The 24,475-nt window shown below is 37.4% G+C and overlaps 3 protein-coding genes across 3 annotated transcripts; 1 reads left to right on the top strand and 2 right to left on the bottom strand.

Annotated features, from left to right (window-relative positions):
- Positions 1-1,174: 1,174 nt before the first annotated feature.
- On the bottom strand, positions 1,175-1,639 carry LOC107097146 (nanos homolog 2-like). Its single transcript, XM_015394173.1, has one exon. It carries the CDS (start codon positions 1,637-1,639, stop codon positions 1,175-1,177), a length of 465 nt encoding a protein of 154 aa, XP_015249659.1.
- A 2,764-nt stretch (positions 1,640-4,403) lies between these two features.
- Positions 4,404-16,338, top strand: kpna1 (karyopherin alpha 1). Its single transcript, XM_015394186.1, has 14 exons — positions 4,404-4,507; positions 6,457-6,590; positions 8,308-8,421; positions 8,512-8,611; positions 8,900-8,994; positions 9,451-9,582; positions 9,723-9,811; positions 9,901-10,000; positions 10,164-10,327; positions 13,057-13,135; positions 13,231-13,356; positions 13,444-13,571; positions 13,837-14,012; positions 14,577-16,338. Exons 2-14 carry the CDS (start codon positions 6,465-6,467, stop codon positions 14,762-14,764), a joined length of 1,617 nt encoding a protein of 538 aa, XP_015249672.1. The 5' UTR covers positions 4,404-4,507; positions 6,457-6,464; the 3' UTR covers positions 14,765-16,338.
- Positions 16,339-17,386: 1,048 nt separating this feature from the next.
- LOC107097141 (protein FAM162B-like) lies at positions 17,387-24,202 on the bottom strand. The gene is made up of 5 exons (XM_015394168.1): positions 24,046-24,202; positions 22,231-22,305; positions 21,810-21,921; positions 21,132-21,240; positions 17,387-17,767 (listed from the first exon to the last, which is right to left on the bottom strand). The coding sequence occupies exons 1-5, from the start codon at positions 24,086-24,088 to the stop codon at positions 17,678-17,680; spliced, it is 429 nt and encodes a 142-aa protein (XP_015249654.1). The 5' UTR covers positions 24,089-24,202; the 3' UTR covers positions 17,387-17,677.
- Between the last annotated feature and the right edge of the window lie 273 nt (positions 24,203-24,475).

A 24,475-nucleotide genomic window follows, 5' to 3' on the forward strand; every position in this document is an offset into this window, starting at 1 on the left:
CTGACTTGGTGTTTAATGAGTGAAAGGTTGTGTTAAAGCAATCAGATTATGTAAAACTGTTAAATAACATTTTTATTACAAAATACATCAGCCACGAGCAATTTGTATACTGTTTCTCTGTTTTCCAATTGTCTGTCTATCTATCTATCTATCTATCTATCTATCTATCTATCTATCTATCTATCTATCTATCTATCTATCTATCTATCTATCTATCTATCTANGCAATTTGTATACTGTTTCTCTGTTTTCCAATTGTTCTATCTATCATCTATCTATCTATCTATCTATCTATCTATCTATCTATCTATCTATCTATCTATCTATCTATCTATCTATCTATCTATCAAGTAGTCAGAGAATCCTAAGGATATTCATAAATATGTTAATTAGTTTTGATAAGCAATCAAATTGTTTTGATCATTTAAAAACATGGTGGAAATGGTGGACTAATCAAAATACATCATGATAATTGTATTGCATGAAAAATGCAGACTGTGTGTATAATGAGTGAAAGGTTGCGTTAAAGCAATCAGATTATGTACATTTTTGTTAAATAACGTTTTTACAACAGAATATATCAGCCATGAGCAATTTCTTTCAATACTGTTTCTCTGTTTTGCTCTGTTTTCCATTGTTAAAAGTAGTCAGAGAATCCTAAGGATATTCATAAATATGTTAATTACTTTTACAAAGCAATCAAATTGTTTTGATAATTTAAAAACAGATTTTTTTTTTTATTTGTATGTTTTTTTTATCTATCCAAAACCGTGCCTGTTATCTTCTCATCAAAATCGGATTAAATCTAATCTCTGGACTGAAGGATCCCCAAATGTTAATTAAAAAAATGGGGTTACAAAAACGAATTGGAGTTTTATTTCTTATGAAGGCAGGGTAGGATTTATGAAACTAGATCCACTACTGAACCTTCCTGACTTTTATAGAACAGCAACTTAGGAGATGAATGATTAAATATCAGTGTAAAAATAGTGCACACAGTGACAGATATAGGTGACACGATATCAATAAAGAGATTTCAAAGAATGTACTGTTAAGGACACTGTTTATTTTGTTTTGGTAAAGCCATTGGAACAAGTGCTTTCTGGTGGGTAACAATAACATTTGTTTGTAAATATGTACAGTTTATAGAAAAGGAATCTGAGTCCATCATCAGTTACCAGAACTTGAGCTCAGGGAGCTCCCTCACCGCCTCCCTCCTCTTCCTTTCTGGACAGTACTTGCGTGTGTGTGCGTGATCCCCGCTGGCCCCGCAGATAGGGCAGGTGTATCTCCGTAAGATGGGGCAGGTCACCTTCCCACCGTCAGATTTGAGTGCGTGGGACCGGTACACGAGTGGAGACTCCCCGTTATGCCTGCAGAAGTGACATAAGTCCGCCGAGGTCCCGCCGCTGCAGCTGGAGTCTGACAGGCTGTTGCTGGTCGATCTGATCTCTGGAAAGTTTTTGGATTTCATCCAAGAGAGAGAAGCATGGAGGGATAGGATCTGCTGGACTGGCCCCTCGCTGCGCTCCTCTGGGTTTCTGGGCCCCTCCGGACACCGATGGCCCAACAGGACGCTGCTCAGGCCCATGTAGTCCCTCCACATGTCGAAGCTCTGGGGGTAAACTCCTGCTTGCATGTTGCTTATTATTTTGGAAAACTGTTTTGTTTGTTTTGTTTTTCCTGAATTGCTGGATCCTCTAATACAATGTGCAGCCATATTTATAGAGGGCTGAAAATAGCTACAAGGTGAAACAATGTTTGCCTACTAATGGGAGGTGTTTCTTGCATGCTGTTTGATGTGTCACCTGTGTATGAAAATAATCTTTGAAGGATACCGATTTTCTTTTCTTCTAACTCGAGATTTAAAAGCACATAAGGGTTCGTGCAATTTAATCTGCATGTGGGCCTACCTCAATTATGATCATCATTGTTGATTATTATATGAAAAGGGGAAATATTATGACGCTGGTAATCACAGTAATCGATTAAATGCTATTTCAAATACTCTTTTAAAACGTTGCAGACTGTGCATCCGGTTTTTTTTTGTTTTGGACCCCAGGGGTCAAACAAAGGTCATTGCTCCTCTATCTGGCAGACGGTCCTGTCAGCATGAGACATGCTGCTTCAACTCCAAGCACAAAATGGGGTCATAATGAGAAGAACTATTTTTTATTTTTTTTATTCTTCATTATTATTTCTACATTAAAAATTTCTCTAAATTGTATTTACACACATGTATTAAGAGATTATTTATTAATAAGACAATAAAAAAATGTTTTTGTGGAGGAACATCAAATAGATGCATGATTAAAAGTTGTATTGTTTATTTGTGCATGTATTTGCTTCTTAATAATGTTGGATTAATACTGCTATTGATAAAACAATGCCAAAAGTATGGTGTAATTCAAAATATATACAAAATATAGTTGCAGATGTTGTGAAAAGCATTAACTAATGCTTTTCTTTTTTGTGGGGGCAAAATGTTAACTTTCATTTGTTACTGAAAGTTGGTGGAGGGCCATGAGGATTAGAGCTTATTAGACCAAAAGGGGTCATAATAAGGTATGAAAAGTGCGCATAATGAGGTCTATTAGCCAGCTGTTTATGTGTCGCGTGGCCAATCGGATGACCCGTGGTCCACCTGGCGCCTGATGGTCGTCTAGTCAACTTAAAAAGTATCGGCAGCACGCCAGGTCAGACGCCAGAAAAAAAAAAAGATGGTTTCATAACTTGTCAGGTTGCCGTCAAGCTGGCGGGTCAGGCCAGACCAAAGAGACACCTGCTGTTTTTTTTTTTGTTTTTTTTTTACCCCGGAGTGGCCATTTTTTTTTATTATGTCCTTCCTATCGTTGTTCTGTCAATCACGGAATTCAACCAATCCAAACAAAAAGCACAGGCAGGGGGCGGGTCTTTGACGCGGCTGTGTGCCGACTGTTTTCAAAGTGTTGATGGAAAAAACAAGAATCAGGAGGAAGCAGCGCAATTAATTTCTGTTACAATAACAACAAACAATGAACAACAAACAATTTGTATACCCATAATACAAGAGTAGACCCGCATCTATCCCTTTCGCCTATGGGCATATACGTGATTTGGTGGCGCCATCTTGGGGCGGTCAAAAGCTTCGCCTTAATGTGTTGAGCAGGCAAAGAATCTATTATAATCATCTTTAACCCAATGAATCAATATTAAAATAATTTTCACGGTTGTGTTTTTTTTGTTTTTTTGTTTTGTTTTGTTTTTTTGCTGAAAACAAACAAATGGCTCAGTGCATTTGAATATCTTTAGTGTTGGTTAAGTACGGTATATACACATATCCCACAACCATGTCCAGTCGTACTTGAAATTTAACATAAGCAGACTCTCGATTACTGACTGTATAGGTGTGAATTTACTAATAATCACAGTATACATTTTATAGTATTAATATTTGTAGCATAATTTGTAGTATAATATTTGCAGTCTTTAAAGTATTTTATAAGAATATGAATCCAACTAAAGCCCTAGATTGATATGCAGTATATGGCTTTTGTTGTGTTTGTATCCTTTTAAATAAGACCACATTACTTTTTTTTTTTTTTTTTACTGTTTGGCTGCATCGTTCTTGGAGATCCCACTGACACTGAGATGTTGCTCCATTTTATTGGAAATCAAATGAAATGAAAATATGCAGAATAGAGCCAAACTCCAGTTGAGTAGAAATGTACCAATGGAAAAGGAGAGCATTTGTCCTTGACGGGATGCTGGGTTCAGACAGATATACTTTGTCAATATTTCTGTCCACACTACATTTCCTATGCAAGCCAAAAAGCTCTAAGCTGAGGAGAATAGAAGGATAAAGAGCAAGGGGTCACCAGGAGAGACAACATAAACACAGTGGGAAGATGTTTAAGAATAACATATAATATGAATAAAATCTGGATTCATTTCATCAAGAATGTAAAGGCATCTACAATCATCCACAAAAAAATAAATCAAAATCAACAACAACAAAAAAATAACTGGGTTTCTTTAGATACATGGCACCTGACTGGTATAGTCACGGAATATAAAAATGTTGGTGTGACCCTTGACTCAATTTTGAATTTTAAGCATGCTAAGATTGTGATGAAAGTTATTAGTATAGGACTGAAGACTAGGACTATAGGACCCGATATGATATTGATATAACACAATTTCATACAATATATGTAATTAGGGGGTTTATTAAAATGTGTATTGAAATGTGTGGATGAAACTTATTATTTATGACTTGTTGATAAAATAGTAAATATGCCTTACGCTGCATTTTTGTAAAGAGAATATGGCATGTGTCGAATTTCAGGTTAATATTTTCAATTTAAAGGCGGACAGTTCGTTTGTTTACAAAGTAAAAGCGCCGTGTGGGCGGAGCTATGATACGCAAGAGGAGTGAGTGTCGCGCATGCGCATTGACTGACATACCGGCAACGGCTGTTCAACAGTGGCCTAGCGAATACAGGGGATTACAAGCCCAATCTGACAGGTCAGAACAACACTAATATTTGATATTTTAATGTTGTGCTTTTTTACAAGTGGGATAATTAAGAGTAAATGTCAAGATTCCAAGCAGAGTTGTTTGCGAGGTTTAGGTTATCCGTTGTGGTGCGGTGGGCTCATTGCGGGCTAGCATCCAGTTAGCCCCTGTTCGGCTGTTAGCTCTGGGTGGTGAATTCGGCCAGCACTGGCTGTGACATAACAAACCTGACCGACTAGTGACATTATGCTACTTCTAACTTTTGCGTTTTATATATCAAAATTTATAACGCTGTATCTACAATATTTATTTAGGTTTAGTTGGCTAGTAAGGACGTGCAAAGCAACATTAAGCTAGCTCTGCTAACAGTGTATCTCTTGAAATGCTTTCAGTTGTTAAGCAATGTTTGTTTAGGGGAATGATCTACTTATTAGCTGTTTAAGATTAAAAGCAGCTGAGACTGCAGTGGTGATAAGAAAGCTCTGCTTGGACTGTTTCACTTTAGTCCACCTGGGGACATGTATTAAAATATGATGATGCAGGCATGTATTCATAAAGTTCTCTCTTATATTTTAAATTTAACAAAAGGCTATATAATCAAAATACATTAAATTTTTTTTGCCAAACATAATAAGCTCTTGATGTGTCCCCAGTTGTGCCACCTCTAATCCTTCTATGTAAATCACGTTGCAGTTAACAAGCAACGCAGCACTGGAAAGGCTGCTGTAGGACATAGAACTGTCATTTTTCTCAGTTCAAAACATGAAAGGACTTGTGATTTACTTCATAATTACTAATAAAGGCTTTTTGTCATTGTTAAAATTAGATTTGTATTATTTTATTTTATCAATAAATTGGCAAGTAATTTATAGTTTAAAAAGAAATTTGTTAAATTGAAATAGCTTTCAACATTAATCCTACAAGGCTATGGAGCCAAACTGAGTCTGACTAGTCTTTGTGGTGGCCTAAATAATAATAAAAGTAAATAATAATTGAACTTTATTGATCTCACAGAAATTATTAGCGAGAAATTATCTTGCTGCATTTAACCCTTCCCCTTGAGGAGCAGTGGGCTGTCATTGTTAAGCAACCAGGGAGCAGTGTGGGGTTAAGGTCTTGCTCAGGGACCCAGAGAGGTAGTCTGTGTGGATTGAACCGGGTACTTGCAACCTTCTCAGAGCACAAGCGCACTGCTCTAACCTCTAGGCCAATACTTCCCTAACTGTGTATAACTTCATGAAATATAACCTGTCAAGCTAAATTGGTGTGCTGGAAGGTACATGACTTAAAATTATATGTACAGGATTTGTGTTTTTTTTAATTTTTTTTTTAAATGTTTTTATAGTTTCTGTACTTGTCTATTTTGTATCACCCTTTTGTGCTACAAGAAATCCCTTTTGTAACAATATGCTTAAACCGTAACATATTTGTAAGATTTCTCTCTAGTGAACAGAAATATTTTTATTTGTGGAGACAAAGGGTGACTACAAACACTCAGATATATCTCAATTTTGTTTATATTATTTGTTGAACACTATACTTTATATTCTGCTTCTACTTATCTTGGTTCTGGATCTTATTTTTTTCTATAAATTTTTTACTGCTGTTAACGCCAGAATTTCCCCACTGTGGGACAATGAAGCGATTTTCTATTCTAACTATTCTATTTTATTTGGGGCTATTATGACTATTATGAAACAAGCAAGCTGGATATTGTTCATCCCCGTGTTATTTCCTTTAACTAGACCATGAGTAGGAAAAATTAATGATGCTCTAAACTTTGGGTTTTCAAATAAGTTCATTCATGCATTTTAGAATGAAAGGTCTTGCAGCCGGCATCTCCAATTTATTTTCAAAGAGTTTACTAGCACTTGAATTAGAATATTTGTCAGCAGTGAAACTATCTTGGTTAATTCTGTCCAAGCTTGTGCTGATTATAGATGCTTATATTTTATCAGGCTGCACCATGAGTCAGGGTAAGGACAATGCAAGACTTAAGAGCTACAAGAACAAGTCTCTTAACACAGATGAGATGAGAAGGAGGAGGGAAGAGGAAGGTCTGCAGCTCCGCAAGCAGAAGAAAGATGAACAAGTAAGTGATCTTTTGGAGGAAATACTTTGCTGAAAGCTTTCATATTCCTTGAACTTGAACTGTTTTGCATCCTGAACACATATCTCAATGTCTTTTATCACGATTGTATGTATTGAATAGAAATGCACAAAAGGTTAAACCAAAGTATCAGTAAGTATATAATCACCATCACTGCAGACAGATACAGTGCAATATTAGGTTGGATTGAATCCTATAGGTATCATGATATGACTTTAAATCCTTTTTATGCACACATCTCATGTTAATTTTGTGGCTGCTATGCTAAAGCTCATACAGTGTTATAGGGGTGGGCGATATATCCTATGTACTTGATGTTTCCCCACGCACGATAGTTAAAATGACTATCGGAGCCATTGAGTAAAAAGTTGCATGAAGACATTAAGCTGTCTGCATCTATTTCAGTTTTATTTTTCCCACATACTTTGAATGCATCATAACCCTGTCCTAAAAACCGGATTATTTTCTGGCTGGCACGCAAACACTCTACAGCACTCGGCAAACAATAATTGGGCGATAGCAGGTGTTTCAGCTAAGCAGTATATGGCAGTGGTTTGTAATTTCACGCCGAGGACATCCAACAAAAGGCGCTGGATTGTAAGACCCTCGATGCAAAAGCTTGATTTATGCTTGACCGTTGATGCAAAAGGTAGCAGTACCAATTTAAGTGATCCGCTCCAAAATGAAGAATGTTGTAAACTCTGCATCTGAGCATCTCCCCACACAGCAATTAAAACATTAAATAAATCAGCTATGAGGCAGATGATGTTGGCCTCTTCATTTGAAAAAGCGATCCCGTTTTTCAGAAAAAGGAAGAGATGGAGGGAAATCACAGACGCTATTTATTACGTTATTTGAATTCGATGCTCTAATAGGTGTGATTGGATGTGGTCTTGTTCAGAGGTTTTGCAGGCGTTTCTTTAATCTTGGCAATGTTCTCTAATTTTTGGAGAGTAATTCGACTTTTGTTTTTGTAATTTTCTTTTTTCTTTCTTTTTTTTTTTTTTTTTTTACATTTTATTTAGTATTGTACGTTTTTGCTTTGTTCCCTGTTTGGTTGCCGGGATCTTTTTAAAGGTCTAACACTGACATCTAAAAGTCACAATGTGGCAGTAATATTTGTGAAAAGCTTTGAGCTTATTGAAATAAAATGTTTTAAATTTCAAGCCGAAAGTTTAGATGAGTATTAGAGTGCATAAAATATCACTCTGTTTATGAAGGGAATTTAAACATGGTATTACGGTATGGTATTATTATTGGTAAACAAAATATTATTATTGTCGCTTTAAGTTTCCTCAATAATATCACAATGAAATATTTTATTCCTTATATTGGATAGATCTAGTTAAAAACAAAACAGCATTAGGGATGAAAGGTTATGCTTGGTTTTCCAAATGTGCAGCTTGTTTTACTCAGCACCTCTTTTTCTGATGCCTCCTACAAATAAATCAAGCCGTCAAAAGTTACAAAATGAATTAATACGGTCATGTGATCTAATTCAGCAGAAAAACATAAAATCTGGAATGGCCTCAAAGTTTTGTTGAAAAAAAGAGTTTTAATACAAGAAGTTTTATACGGCTGCAAAGTAACATCTAAGCCCAGTTAGACGCAATTTGTTGGCCAGTGCAATACTTCTTCTTATTTATGTAACATCTAGTTCAAGAAAAAATGAATATTTGTAATTTTTATTCTGTCATAGCTTTTTAAAAGGAGAAATGTTGCCACTGTGGAGGATGACGGCACTCTGGAGGATGATGGAATGGCAGACAGCGGCTACCTGGAATCACAGGCCAACAACCTGGACCCACTCATGGTGAAAAAACCTTTATAGAAGGAGCCTGTTTATCCATATGAAACCAAATAAAATGTGGATTAAATCAAATGTAAACGAATTCTGTTGCAGTGTGGAGTCATCTCTGAAGACATGATCCAGATGATCTTCTCCAGTTCTCCGGAGCAGCAGCTAATAGGCACTCAGCGCTTTAGGAAACTTCTTTCTAAAGGTACAGTGTCCCAACCTGTACGTTTTTCTCTGGTATACATCATCACGTGTAATGATAGTGGCCTTTATTCTCAACAGAACACAGTATTTTTCTGTTTGTGGAAAGTTTCCATGCTGGTCTTAACCATGATCTAAATATTGTTAGAAATACATGTGGATCTTCAAAATCCTCCACTATTAACCATTCTACTGCCTGCATGTATTTTAACAGTATTTCAGACAAACAATGCTAAAAGAAATCTTTAATTTACATTTTTTTCCTCTCTTTTTTTCTCTTTGTGCCACACAGAACCAAACCCACCCATTGATGAAGTTATTGCTACTCCAGGGGTGGTGGAGCGCTTTGTTGAGTTTCTGAAGAGAAGAGAAAACTGCACATTGCAGGTATTCCTGGTTTCTGAAAATAAACCAGGCTTAAAAAGATGTCTCTTCATTCTACTTATGTGTTGTGGAATAATTTGGTTTGAATAGTTTTTCACATCTATAACTACAGACAAGAAAAAATTTAATATATTGATTTTGGCTGGTTTTATTTCCTAATTCCTTGTCAACAATGTCTTTCAATCCATCAGTATATTTATTTCTGCTTTTCTGATATTCCTTTTTGCTTTCCTTCCTCTCTTCCTGTGTTTTTTATGGGTTTATATTTAAAGGGTCAACATTGCAGAAATATCTGTCCTATATTAACATTGAACATTTACATGTATACTTAAAAATGGCAGAATGACAACTCCTGATATTTATGTCTGGAGAATTTGGGGATCTTGCAACTAGCAGATGTTTTGTCTTTATGGGTAACAAAAACCTAAGATTTTTATATACTTTTATCCCTTGTTTTAGTTTGAGGCTGCATGGGTCCTGACCAACATTGCTTCAGGTACATCCCATCAGACACGTGTCGTAATCCAGGCAGGCGCCGTGCCAATATTTATTGAGATGCTCTGCTCAGACTTTGAAGATGTACAGGAACAGGTAGGAAAATGTCCTAACAATTGGCTTCTCTTTGGTCATTTGTTTTTCAGTTGTTTCCATTAGTCTAAATAAAAAAACAATTCTGACAATTCTTTTATTCCTGTTTTAATCTAACTTTGATGCCTGCTTTTCCCCTTTAGGCAGTATGGGCCTTGGGAAACATAGCAGGAGACAGCACAGAATGCAGAGACTTTGTCATAGACTGTAACATTCTGCCCTCCCTGCTGCAGTATGTAGCCACCAGTGTTACTTATTCATGTTTTTCTAAACTGAAAATTAAACTGCAACTTCTAAAGTTTGATCCGCAATGTTCTGCAGGTTGTTGGCGAAACAAAACCGTCTAACAATGATGAGGAATGCCGTGTGGGCACTATCGAACCTGTGCAGAGGAAAGAACCCACCTCCAGACTTTGCTAAGGTAATTTGCACTCATTGCTATGGAAACTGCCCACGTCTCACTTTGCTGAAGTATAGCATTGCTCGCCTCTCACGGCCACAGCTTGTTTTTGCTCATAATTCAAAAGCACAAGTATTTTTCTAACACTGTCTTATGTCTCCTTGTTTCTCCTTGTTTCTCCCAGGTGTCTCCGTGTCTCAGCGTGCTTTCCTGGCTGCTCTTTGTTAACGACACAGACATACTAGCTGATGCATGCTGGGCGCTCTCCTACCTTTCTGATGGCCCTAATGACAAGATCCAGGCTGTCATTGACTCAGGAGTCTGTCGGAGGCTAGTCGAACTGCTGATGTAAGTCACTCAAGGCGTAAACTCAAGCTATAGAGAACATATAAACATCTGGAATTAAGTCTTTTTTTTCTTTTCTTTTGGTGAAAATATTTTACTTATTAATTCTAAATAGTGAAAACTAATATTTATTACTACAGTGATATTTTTTACTTTTTTTTTTTTTTTTTTTTTAATAGAAAATTGTTTCTTGGAAATTCCAAATATTGCACAAGATAAAAAAAGAACTGTATTTATACAGAAATATTATTTCCTGCAATCTGTTGAAAAACCTGACAGTTGTCCTTCAGATAGTCGCTCGTCTAAAGGAGGATAAAGAGTTCATTATGCTTGACGCACGGACATCCCGCACGTCACAACCACATTACAAGAGGAAAAGCCTCTTCATGCTGTTCAAGAGGGACAGTCATTTTCCTTAGTTCCTGAGTTTTCCTTAATGTGTTGACAGTGGTGGTATTAATGAGCTTTACGGGACGTCTCTAGATGTCTACATTTGCGAACCCTCGTCACTGGGAGCTGCTGCTCGCTGGCATGTTTTCCGTTTGGCTCCATCGAAGTAGTTACAAATTTCTTCTATGCTTCGTGCAGAAATTCTGTCTGCATGGAGGGGCATGGAAGCCCAATACTGTGTAATTTGGCCCTGGGCCTCGGTTATGCATCGAGCATAAATCAAGCTTTTGCCATAAAACTTAAGAAACCGGCTAGTCATAGTCATGTTCCAGTTCATATTATTAGAAAGTTGAGTGGAAGGAAAACAATGTGGCACCATCACAATTTAAGAGATTTCCAAAGCAGCGAGTTTTAAATGCCTACAGCTTGGATCAGAGCTTCAAGAGTCTCCAGAATTATTGTCCAGGTGTTATGTCAAATCAGAATCAGAATTACTTAATTAATCCCTTGTAGGAAATTTTTTTCTTGCAGTGCTACCATGTACAAAAGTAGGACAGAGCAAAATATAATATAATAAGACTGAATAAGATAAGTAAAATTACAACCCACCCAGTAAAATTACAACCCACCCAGTAAAATTACACCCTTCCCATATAAACAGTGTTTAATAAGATATAGGAATAGAATAAGTGTCTCAGTATATACAAGCAACAGTATTTAAAATTTATAATACTGCTCAGTCACTAAATTACTTTTATTGCATATGATGGTTTTATTTTGCATAGTGAAGTAATGAAATGAATAAGCAATGAAATTACTGTCAGAGAGATGAATTATACAGTTTGATGGCCACAGGCGGGAATGACTTCCTGTGGCCGTCTGTTGTGCAGTGTGGTGAAATGAGTCTCTGACTGAAGGTACATCTGTGAGTGACTTACACATTATAAAGAGGATGTGCAGAATTGTCCAGCATGGATTTTATCCTGGCCAACATTCTCCTCTCTGACACTTGTCAGAGAGTTCAGCTCCTCTCCAACAATGTGACTGGCCTTTCGCATGAGTTTAAATCTGTTGCCGTCCTTCACCTATAGTCTGCTGCCCCAGCACGCAACAGCATGAAGGCTCTCCCCTATATAGGTTAGTCTGGAAACACATGGCAGAAAATTTGTGCAAATATAGCAAGAGAAGATTTGGAGATACACAATCATTAAAACATTTGATTAAACAGTTCTCTTATACAGGGTATGAGTTCCGTAGTACAGAAAACAGATAAAGTGAAACCATCCCAGTGCATAGTCTCCTGTTGTTACTCAGACTCACCAGTCCAATGGTCCGTAAAGTGACCCACGGTGAGGCCAGTGTGATGAAGAAAACATCTTCGAATCAGAAAGAAGCGGTGTGTCTCTGTTCTTAAGTTCTGCAAACAAAGAACCAAGATTTATAAAAAAACAAGAAAGATTAAGAGGCAAAATTTAAGATGCTTAAGGTCCAACATTTAGTCCACAACAAAATGGCAGAATCAGGTGTTCAGACAGAAGTTTGAACGTGAACAACATTAAGCCAGAAGAGCTGTAATAGGCATTGCAATACAATTTAGTTACCTCTGTAGGGCTGATTTAGGGAGCCATTCCCAGTTGCTGGTCCCCTGCGTCTTCTCAAAGTACAAAGTCAGACCTTCATTCCACCAGGATGTTTCAGAGAATTTAATGCTTCATAAAATGCTTTTTCCAGCAGAACTTTGCACTTTGTAAAAGTGGGCTCTGTGAGGGCTCCACTGAAAGGGGACGGAGGAGACTCCATGACCTCCGACACAAAACTCTCCACCTCTTGCATGTTTCCGCTGTCCATAACGTTCCTTGACAGTGTCGTTGCTAAGTCACCTATTTAGTGCTTCCTGATCTCAATGTAATTTCCCATTGGGAACCTACTAGCACTGAGTTGCTAACCGGTTAGCAACGATGCTTCCAAGAAACCGGCCACAATTAAACTTGCTTGTGAACCTTCTGCCACAACAATCCCGCCCTCTTGAGAAACGACCAATCAAATTCACTTTATTCACTCGTGTAAAGTCGTGCACCACTCGGGAGAATTCAGAACTGCAACGTTTGGAACAGCCGCTTCCCTACCACTCATTGGCCAGAAAACTCTGGAATTGAACTTCATGCAGAAACCTGGAGTATTCTTGAAAGCAAGATGGTAACAATGATTAAATAATGCAAACGTGTTGTATGGCACTATCAAACTGAAGCCACACACTAATCTGTACTGAATTACTGAAATTGATTAGAAAGATATCTTTTAATTTCTGTGAATTGACTGGCTGCAATTCTGCTTCCATTTAGGCACTCTGATTATAAGGTGGTATCTCCTGCACTGAGAGCCGTTGGAAACATAGTCACTGGAGATGATCTGCAGACGCAAGTAATGGCAGCATCTACTCCAACTCCGTATCAATGTGTGTGCATGAGAAATGTTGGTGATCTGACAGTGTGTGTGTGATTTAATTCGTTTTTCAGGTGATTCTGAACTGTTCAGCACTGCAGTCTTTACTTCACCTTCTGAGCAGCCCTAAGGAGTCTATTAAGAAGGAAGCTTGTTGGACGATTTCCAACATTACTGCTGGAAATCGACCACAAATTCAGGTGTGTTTACATGTTTGTATTTTTTTTATGCAACTTTAATCGTTTTGCACTCTCAGAAGACCTTTTTTTTATTTCCCCTTGTCACAGATGGTGATAGATGCAGACCTGATGCCACCTCTCATCAGTATTCTGCAGGTAGCAGAGTTTCGCACAAGAAAGGAGGCAGCATGGGCCATTACCAATGCCACCTCTGGGGGCTCTGGAGAGCAGATTAGGTGAAAATGAAGCTTGTTTTTTTGTTTTATTTGTAGCCTTGAAACATAAATGTGAGACTTTTTTTAAAAGCATTAACTTAATAACATGTCTAGAAGATTCTTATAGTTGAGATTTAGACTGATTCCCTTTATTTAAGACCTGATTTATGATTAAAGCTACTCCTTTTGTTAACTTATAACACCTTGTTAGTCTAAAGATAAAATAAAGATAACTGAATATTGGTTGTAGTAAGTCTTTATCATGTTCCTCTACCTCCCCCTGCAGGCATCTTGTGGAACTTGGCTGTATAAAACCTCTGTGCGATTTGCTCACATTGATGGATTCCAAAATAGTCCAAGTGGCTCTAAATGGTCTAGAAAACATCCTGCGACTGGGAGAGCTGGAGGCCAAAAGAGGAGGCGGCATAAACCCTTACTGCGCTCTCATTGAAGAGGCCTATGGTTAGTCCATCCATCCACTCATATCTTTAAAAAGTACAGATTTCTGTCTTTTGAAGTAGCAGCAGGTAATAGGTAGTATATTTTCTTATGTAGACTTTGAGACATTCTCTGGGGTTTTGTTGACAGGGGTAATAATATATTTGGTGTCTAATTTACAAAATAACGCATATCTGAATTTATCATCCAATCAAAAGATTCTTTTTTGATTTTTCTTTTGTATTTATATCTTAACAGTATACATTAATCTATCTGTCCATCTGTCTGGCTTTCAGTTCAATACCAAGATCTTAATCTGTCCAGCTAACAACTATGTCCATCCAACACTCAGTCACTGTGTAAATCTATCCATCCATAGACACCTCCATTTGCTCTTCTATGCTTTCGATCATCTAACATTCCTTCTCGGTGCCTTCCCTTTAAGTTTCCAATACATTCATGAACTGATGTTTAAATGGATCTGAACTGAATAATAAAAAATTTAAGAAAAAGTGCAAAAGCCCTGATGCTGCTGTGGTAAAATAAGTACAAGCATCTTCAGCTTCCTCTCCTTCCGTTTCCTCTCAGGTCTGGACAAACTGGAGTTCCTGCAGGGCCACGAGAACCAGGAAATCTACCAGAAAGCCTTCGATCTGATCGAGCGCTACTTCAGCACCGAAGATGAGGACCCATCGCTGGCTCCAGCCGTTGACTTGCAGCAGGGGCAGTTCCTCTTCCAGCAATGCGAGGCTCCGATGGAAGGCTTCCAGCTATAATGCTAAATAAATTCTCCTAAGCTGCAGCTTCATTTCACCTTTGCTCACGTCTCTCAGTCTCTGCCCACAGCCAGATCCAGGGTAACAAGCAGCCCCTCTCCCCCCGTTTCCCAGAGAGATGGACTGAATCATTATCTCGATCATTTTACTACTCTGTAACGTTACAGAAGCACACATGCAACCAACATGGGTCAGTTTCCAAAATGCGTCAGCCAGTTTATAAAGGTTTACTTTTTTTTTCTCCATTGTTGTTGACTTCTTAATCTCCTGACCAGAGCTTCAGCTGGCTTTGGGTTTTCCTCCACTCCTCATCACAAAGAAAAATGTCATCCTCCTTGTTACCATAGGATTGGCAAGCACTCTCTCAGCCATTGGGAGAATTGGGACTGTCCTGCTTGCCTGAAGCATTAATGACTTGGAAGATGGACAACTTGATCCGGTCCTCAACCCCCTCTGAATATTCCCTCCTAAACAAATAGACTGCAACCTAAACACTGGACTGACCTTCGAGACATGGACCCCATGTTTGTGTTCGTCACGTGGACCGACCGCTAAGAAAGGCACTTAATTTAAAGAAGGATGGGTTTGTTCGCTCTGCGTGTCTCAGAAACCACATATAGACTAGAAAGTTGACTTTATCGCTATGCGGTGGATTGCTTACATTCCCACCCTGATCTCATATCATTCCTTCCTACCAGTATTGGGACTTCTCCACATGCACTGGCTCCACCTTTTTAGAGTTGAAACTGCCGCCTCTGTCGTGACCCGATTTAAGCCCCATGGAACCATGGGAATCCGAATCTTCCCTCGCACTGAGACAATTCGACGAAACAAAACGGACTGTTTAATCTTGGATTCTGTCCAGCAGCAGGCCAGCGGGATTTTATATATATATTTTTTTGTGTTCATTTATTAAAACATCTTTTTCTTTTCATTTGCAGCACTTTAGTTCTGGACTGATGCCTGTTCATCGACGGTAGTTATGTTTCCTATTTAAGTTGGTTGATGATATGGCTCTTCCCTCCTCAGGAAGCCAGATATAAAGAGGCCAGGCCTGATTACACTGTTTTACCCTTCTTAATAAGGGGATCTCAAGCAGATTGTGGACTGAAACTGTCAGAAAACTCATGTCAAAATCAGCAAATCTAAAACAACTCCTCATTTGGTGAATTGGCTGTTTTAACCTGTGAGCAGGCTAACATATATCGAGGTAAATGTTTCCTGTTTGATCACGCCAAATCAAGGATTGTAACATCTTGAGGTATTTAGGTCGGTCTCTTATTTCTTAGAAATTGGGAGTTAGCATCTTTAGTTGATGGTGCCATAATCCCTAATATATAGAAATCCTTCCAGAAGATTTCAAGCAGAAAAAAATCCAGATTAAACTTGAAAATCCTGGTGATCATAGTAGTTAGCACAACTGAATGTTTGTTTACCAAGTAGTCTCCTCACGTTGCTTAATTTTGTCAAAACAATCTCTGCAAGAGATGACCAGCTCTTTGTGTTCATTACTGTTTGTTGTACTGAGTTTGTGCATCTGTTCTGTTCTTCCATTTGCATAAAAGCCATTTCAGAATCTTAACGGCGAGTGGATTAGTTTTCATTGTCCTCTACTGAGCTTTATTTGTTCAGTATTTTCCCTGGAAATCCCTGTTTGGTATTGTTAACAGAGACGCTGATGTTATCATGTCACTGTTTTTCAAATGATCTGAAACAGAGATTCCCTTTTAAACTCTTGAGAAACTGACAACCTCTCAGGTAAGTTCATTCAGTAGCAGGACATATCCAAAGATATATTACTTTATTACATTTATTTTTTGTTCTTGTTTCTACAACAAAATGCCACAACAGCCATCGGAAAACTTTATTATATCCATATATGAACAGGATAAGGAACCCATTTACACTGGATCCACTTGATTATTTTTAAAACTAAACACAGACATGTTTTACAAGAGGAAACAGATTAAGCACTCATCCAATCAGAAAAGAAGAGCTCTCGGGTTGGTACTACGACAGGTTTCCATGATCTACAGCAACAAGGAAAACTGTCCCTCCTTAATTTTGTTTGGATTTCTTAATTGGAGATGTCCCGGGGGGTAGGGGTTCACCAAGTTCATGTTTCTACTGATAACGTAATGGATTTTAATCCTACAAAGAACGAGTGCTCTGTTCCAGACATAAGTTAGGTGGAAAAGCAGTAAACCAGGCATTAACATTCACTGCAAAAAGACCTAAACTTGAAAAAGATTTTGGCAGTTTTGCTAACTGATGCTGCATCATAATTATTTGTTTACTAGAGCCAGATTATGAAATTAGCTTAATGGAGGCACAGCTGTGGATGTACTTTAGGTCAGCCCTCAACCTGAAGGAACTAAGAACTGAAGATATCCAAGAATCTGGCTAATCCTTGGCTGTAATTTCCAGGTGTTTAATCAGAGTGGGAATGTCCAGCTGCAACAATTAGGCGACTGCTTGGTGTTTAATATGCATATCCTGTTGAAGATGCTGGCCAAAGCTGCTAGCAGTGTCATTGGCTACAGTGAAACAAGTCCAGTGTTGAAATGGGCCAGATAAGAATTTGAAAGTACTCAGACGAAGACATTCAAGTTTTGTTTTTTTTGTGTGCGAATAACCAGTTACATTCGGAGAAAAATGTCTTGGAGCTTAAGTATCTTAGCTGCTAAAATGATACATCAAATGTAGACGTTAAGGAAAGTACATTTCACCAAAAAACTCTAATTTAGGCAGTACTTGATTAAAATAATGTTGCCAAAATTGAGGCAAATTTAACTGTTTTAAAATGGGAAAATATTTTTATTTAATATCAGACTGAAAACAAAAGACAAGTCTGTTTCCTTTATTTTAAAGTTAATTTTCTGGTTGCAACTGCATCATGACTACTGATGTCCATCACTGAGTCTTTTCTTTCTCGAGTTCCTCCCTCCATTTGGCTTTCTTTTCCAAGTTGTATACAGTCAGAGACTCGTTTCGACCTGCAGCCTGCAAAAACAAGATGGAATCTTGGTAAGACTGGTTTATATGAAGGAAACAAAAACAGGAATAATCATTTACACTTCCAGGCAGAAGGTTCTCCACTCCCTGCAATGCCTGCCTTTCAATAATTTAGGGTGGGAAATTATTACACATAACTTTATTTAAAAAAAAGCAGCCTGGGTGAAAAGCTTTGTGTGTTAATCCACCTGGTGCTAAATCTATAAGTAAATCTCAAAAGATCAGAAAATCATACAAATATTTTTTATGCATTTAGAAAAACACTGAATGGATTCCTTACATATAAAAAGAGTAAACATTTTCAAGCCTTTATTTCATTTGATTTTGCTATAATTGCCTACAAATAACCCACAATCAAACAATTATGAGTATGTTTGCCTATTGTGAGATGCACAATCATGGAAATGACAGCTGACAGGTCCAGAAGAACCTACACATTATCGATAGGCCACCAAAAAAGTCATTACCCAAGAAGCTGATTCCTCACAAAGTGCTGTATCCATGCAAACCAATTGATAATTGAGTGGAAGGAAAAAGTGTAAACGGTGCACCAACAAAATATCAGAGGTGTCAAGTAAAGTACAAATACTTCGTTAGTGTACTTAAGTACACTTTTTAGGTATCTCCACTTTACTCCATTATTTATTTTCCTTCCTACTTCTATTAATTACATTTTCACACAAGTATCTGTACTTTCTATTCCTTAACTTTTTTAAACAAACGTTACTCGTTACTCTTGACTTTGGTTTTATGTTTATAAATATTTATTTCACAACATGTGTCTCCATCCAATGCAGATCATTGCGGCCATCCACATCTAGTGAAAACTAGTGTAATTGGATGAGTCATAGAACGCAAACACTCATTGGTTAGCTAAAGGAAATCATCAGAAGCAAGCAGGTTTTCTTCAAACTGCAAATGTGAATTGTCTCTGCCATGCCACAATGTCGGATCCAGAAAAAGATGTCGAAATGTCTGAAAGGACGGACACAGGCGAGAGCATATGAGGAGATGAAGATGGAGACCAACAAGACCTCCCTCATCCTTGGCCCCAACTCAAAAGAATTTTTCGAAAATAGTCGAGAAAAAAAATAGCTTTCAATTCATATAGTGGCATCTGGCTGTTTGTTTTTAAGGTTACTTTATACTTTTATACTTTCAGTAGTTTTTGGAGCACATACTTTTTCCCTTTTACTTGAGTAAAGAGGCCAAGTTGATTCTTCAACTTTTACCAGAGTGTTTTTAAACTGCAGTAGCTTTACTTCTACTTAAGTAACAAATGTGTGTACTTTTGACACCACTGCAAAAGATGCCCACATTCTTCACAGATTTATCAAACTAAATCACAGATTATTGAAGGAGCAGTGGACTGAGGTTGGAGTCAGAACATTAAAAAGGCATCACACACAGAGGAATCACATGGGCCACAAATGCAGCATTTCTCATGTCAAACTCTTCCTGAAACAGAGTGGATTGTTGATCGGTGGATCAAAGTAATCTTTTCAAATGGAGTAAAGTTTGCCTTCTATGGGAATGAAGGTGCTAACATCTGGGGGAGAACAGAGAAGTAGAGAATCCATGCTGATTAAACCCAGAGTGAAGTTTCCAGTGAGAATTTGGGATTCCTTGTCATCTGTTGCTGTGGGTCTGTTAGACATCCAATCATGTCCTTGTCTTTGGGTTTTTGCTGGGTTCAAGTTCTGGTTGATTGTGGATCGTTTTGCATTATCCTAACGAATGTCTTTCCATCTATTGGCAGAGGTGTCAAGTAAAAGTATCTATACTTTACTGGAGTAATTCTTTTTGTAGACAACTTTTTACTTCTATTCCTTACATTTTTTTGCAATTATCTCTAGTTTCTACTCCTCACATTTTAAAAATAGACTCGTTAAGTTTTGTTTCGTTTACACTCTTTTTCGTTATGGCCTGTTGGTATTTAAAAAAAAAAAGTAAAAACCATCAAAATAAATTTCTTTATCCAGAAAATTACTTTATTTGTGCTGAACCAAATTGTTGTTCACCACATACCAAAATAAAAAATTATTCAAAATGAGGCAAAGTTGAATTTAAATATAAAATATAAATTATATTAAATATAAAACTAGGAATAGTCTAAGGAAGTTATCATAAAGAATTGTAGAAAAATGTTCCTTTTAGTGAGGTAGAGCAGTAACCAGTAGGAGGTTTAAAGCATCCATCCTAACTTTTACTTTTAGACTTTTACTTGAGTAAAAAGCTTCAGTTAATACTCTAACTTCTACAAAATTATAGGATTTTTACTTGAGTAATTACCATTAATTCCTTTGACACCTCAGAGATTTGGAGATTTTTAGGTACAAACAAACAAAATATGTAAATCCGGAAACTATCTATATACCAAACTGAACGATTGTTGTTCTCTATTTTCAAAAAAAACTTTAGATTTTAAAATGGACACATGTTCTATTTTTTTTTTTTTTTAACATGGATGCATAAACACCTCAATCTATTTCAGTGTTCAATTTCTGTTTAAACTAACAGATTACAATTAAAAATGTCTCTGGACCTTTACTGGTTGATGATTTTTAATTAGATACCCCTGCACTAGTGGATGAAAAAGTAGTGGACTCAAAATTTCCCACAATGCACCTTCAAAAGTAGTGACAATCTACGTTCACTAGACAATCAGATATATACTGGAATGCTTTGCGAGAGTCCTTCTGGCAAAGCATTATGGGATTTGTTGTCACAGCGGCCCGCTGTTGCTACCGGACAGCGGCGACTAATAACAAAGGTGGCGCAGGCACCGTGCGGTGGAGGCGGAGTTATGTGACCAATGGGGAGCAAAAAGCAGTGATAATCTGTCCGAACCTTAAGTTAAAGAAGTTTGCTATAAAGTCCACTATATAGTACCCACTCTATATAGTGATGGACGGATCTAGGGGTTAGGGCGGACGTTTGGACACAGCCATATTATTAGGTTCATAACCCACTTGGTCGACTAGACGATGGAATTGAAGCTAAGTGGTTTGGAGATAAGTCAAAGGATCAATCCATGAATGTTTTCAGCTTTTTATAGCAAAGCATGTTGGAAAGGAAAATGTAAAATGAAGACCTGAATTGTTAATTTTTCCTGCCAGAAAAAAAGAACAATTTAGCTTTAGAAACCCAAAAAGGTACTGAAATCAGGCTTATAGTATAAAGCGCCAGTCACAACAAAGACACTTGACTATTTTACTACTGGCTTACTCAGGGTGACTCAGCAAAAGAAGCCTGCACAGACATGCCCTTATGCATCACTGCAATCCTACAGGTGAATGCTACCGGATCTGAGCTGTACTTGCTTTCGATGTATTTCTGCTTTGTCACTCACCTTTTTACCCATAATCACCATCAGCACACAGGCTCCTATTGTCAACGCCATCATCAGATAGGCAGCTTTCACTCTGATTTTGTTTCTGGCATTGTCGATCATCTCAAAGCTGTGGAGAAGATGATATTTATCATTAAAACGCTTATTCTGGTTAAGAGTAAGTCTGAAAACAATAAAGGAGGTGAAACTTTCTCCTCCTGTTTGAACATTGACATGTGATCCTTTTATGTTATACCCATAAAGGAATCAATCTTTGGGATTCTATTTCTAATCTTCACATCAGATAATAATATTTATAATGAACACAATGAAATCTTTCGACACTCTCCTGAGCGGCTGATGTGTTTTGGTTTATTTTGGACACTAAGCTCTGCGTCTTCACATACAGGCGGCCTGAATTTACCTCATAAGCATGACAAGCAGATCTTTTTCTAATCACAGAAGCAGATCAGATGCGATCTCCACCCTGATGTCAGGAGCCACCTTAATTACCTCAGAGCACAAACAGACGCTGTGTTTGAACTAAGGACATCTCAGAGGGGCCAGCCGCACACTCCACCGTCGCTCATCCACTTAGTCAGCTCTGTTCTTGTGATGTGGAGGCAATCGGAGAGCCGTGCACCGTGTTAAAGGGACAGGGAGAGGGGGGTCTGCGATAAACAGGAAAGGGCTACTTACGACACAGTTTCTGGGATCTGGTCCGCAGTCTTGAAGCGACCTGCCCACAGTAAAATCTTCCTGTCCATGTTGGAGGGTCTGTAGCCGGGGGTTTTGAATAAGGGTCTGGATTCTGTGGAGAGGAAAGCAGGGGGGGGGGTATCAGCTTTATTTATATCCCTTAGCTAGAATCTGTGATTTGCTTCATCGCCCAGAAGTTGTTTGCCCCATTTCCTGTTCTCTTTTCAGTCTCTTGGGACTAAAAACAAACAATTTAACAATCTGGATGGACAAGATCCATGCAGGGGGGGGGGTTCTAAAATGAACAAAATGTTTTAGAGATAAAATGTGGATCAGGTTGGACTGCAGGGATGGGCATAAAGCCCAATGATAAAATCAAAGAAAAAGGAGCAGTTTGTCTGTAATCCAAAAACACCCTCACCTTGTGCTGGAGCTGCTGGAGAGACCTCTGGCTTGGCCTCCGGAAGTTTATTGCACATCCCTCGGACCCTCTGACCTGGATTGAAATTAAACAAACACATGTAATCTCATCTAACTTGAACTGTTAAGTTTTGTGTTTGACCTATGCTGAGAGAAAATTGTGCTGCTTTTCTTAATTAGATCTAAAATGCAAAATATCAGATCAACAACAACCCACAAAAGGAATTCAATAAATACATTTAAAGAAAACTGCAGTTTATTTTGTTTTCCTATACTTCCCATTCCAACTAATTAACTTCACATGGAGCAAACCTTCACATGAAGAGGTAAAACAAAACACGTCCTCCATCAAACTGGTCTGTTGTTCATCTGTTTATCATGTTTTATTTCCATACCACTTCTTATAAAAAATATTTTTTTTTTTAAATCTGTAGATAAATACTTCATTATACTGTATAATATTATAAAGCAATCAAAGACAGATACTGGCTGAGACAAAAGAATTTAACCATAATTTTTATTTCCTTCCACAATTCCATTAATCTTTTACCAAGATCTTGTAAAGATGATGGCAGGCTGCATGTCCTCTCCTACTCATTCCAACAGTCTAAACTCTGTAGTGGCCAAAACTAAAAACTGCTGATTATTGTTTTTCAATATGAGCGAAATAAATCATGGTACTGTCATTGGAGAAGAAGAAAGTCACTGATATAGTAACCTGTTCATTAGTATATTTCGGTAGTAAAGCTGACCTCCTTGGGCCCAAAAGTTACTGAAGACCTAATCAACCCCACTTCCTACACTGATATGCCCATCACTCTGGAAGAATGTAAATACTGATTCATTAGACCACTAAATTCTCTTCCATTCCACCTGAAATTATTTAGAAGACACTTTCTTCATTCAGCCTAACTGATCAGTTGGTTTCTAAAGGTTACATCCCTTTTAGTCCTTATCCCTTAAAAGTATGAAAACGTTCTTACTGCGGTCATCTTTTGATTTGATTTAACCACTTTTCTTCCCCAAAGATAATGGTTCTCCTCTATCCTTCAACTCTTTAATAATGCATTGGACAATTCTGAACCCAAATTAAATAGTTATAAATATTTTAATTTAAATATTTTCTCTTTGCTTGATGCACAATTTGACTTATTAATAGTTTGAGCTTAAATTAACAGCATGATGAAGAATGGTGAAACAGATAATTATCAATTGAGAAAATTTTAAAATCAATAAGTAAAAATCTATTGAATTAAGCGAAGTTGAAATATATAAACAAAATAAACTGTAAATAAATAAAACAAACTTCCAGTAACACAATGCTAAAATGTATTAAAGCTACAAAATATGATCTCGAAAATATAAAACTTTACTATAATAGGAAGAGGATATAGAAAATAAAATATTATAGACATATAAAATAAAGATAAAGGATTTAATGCACTTTTTAATAGATATGTAAACAGACTTTTGGCTTAACATGTTAACCATAAAATAATACAGGTAATTGCAATAAATAAAACCCACGCAAGAGAAAAACATGACCAAGAAAACAACATTATTTGATTATTCCACTTCTACACACTAAGATCTACTGTCAACATTCCTTTCAACAATACTGTGCCACGAAAACATGCATTTATAGCGTTAGAATTACAATAAAATAACCCAAACATCAAATTACCCATTCAGTTATAGTGTCAACAACAAACAGTTTTAGGAAACACAACAAGAGCGAAGCGACAAAGTAGAACATGCTAGTTTGTTTCTAAGAGCGATTTTATCTCAAATTAATGAATTATTGAATCCTACGAACCGAGAAGGTTTCCCACGGTGAGGCGAGATCTGATTAAATTCATGTCTGTTTGGGTTAATATCTGCCGCTGTGTCCAGAAACTGTGCCGCAAAGAGCAGCTGAAACTTCCCCTTCAGCTACTGAAAGTCAACTAGCTGCAGAAAACACCAACAGGCCCTGCACAGCGTAAGCGAAGAAGACGCAGCGAACGGTCAGAATTGTGCGACAACGCTGCCGCCATGTTGTGAGAGGCAAATAACTGATAAGTGACCATTAGGCCTATAAGAACGGTTTTTATCTGTATTTCTTTTCAATTACTTATATATATGTATGCAATATATATATATATATATATATATATATATATTATATATATGTGTGTATATATGATATATATATATTATATATATATATATATATATATATATATATATATATATATGTGTGTATA

The sequence above is a fragment of the Cyprinodon variegatus genome, unplaced genomic scaffold (genome assembly GCF_000732505.1).
Source record: "Cyprinodon variegatus isolate N-32 unplaced genomic scaffold, C_variegatus-1.0 Scaffold676, whole genome shotgun sequence".
Taxonomy (NCBI): domain Eukaryota; kingdom Metazoa; phylum Chordata; class Actinopteri; order Cyprinodontiformes; family Cyprinodontidae; genus Cyprinodon; species Cyprinodon variegatus.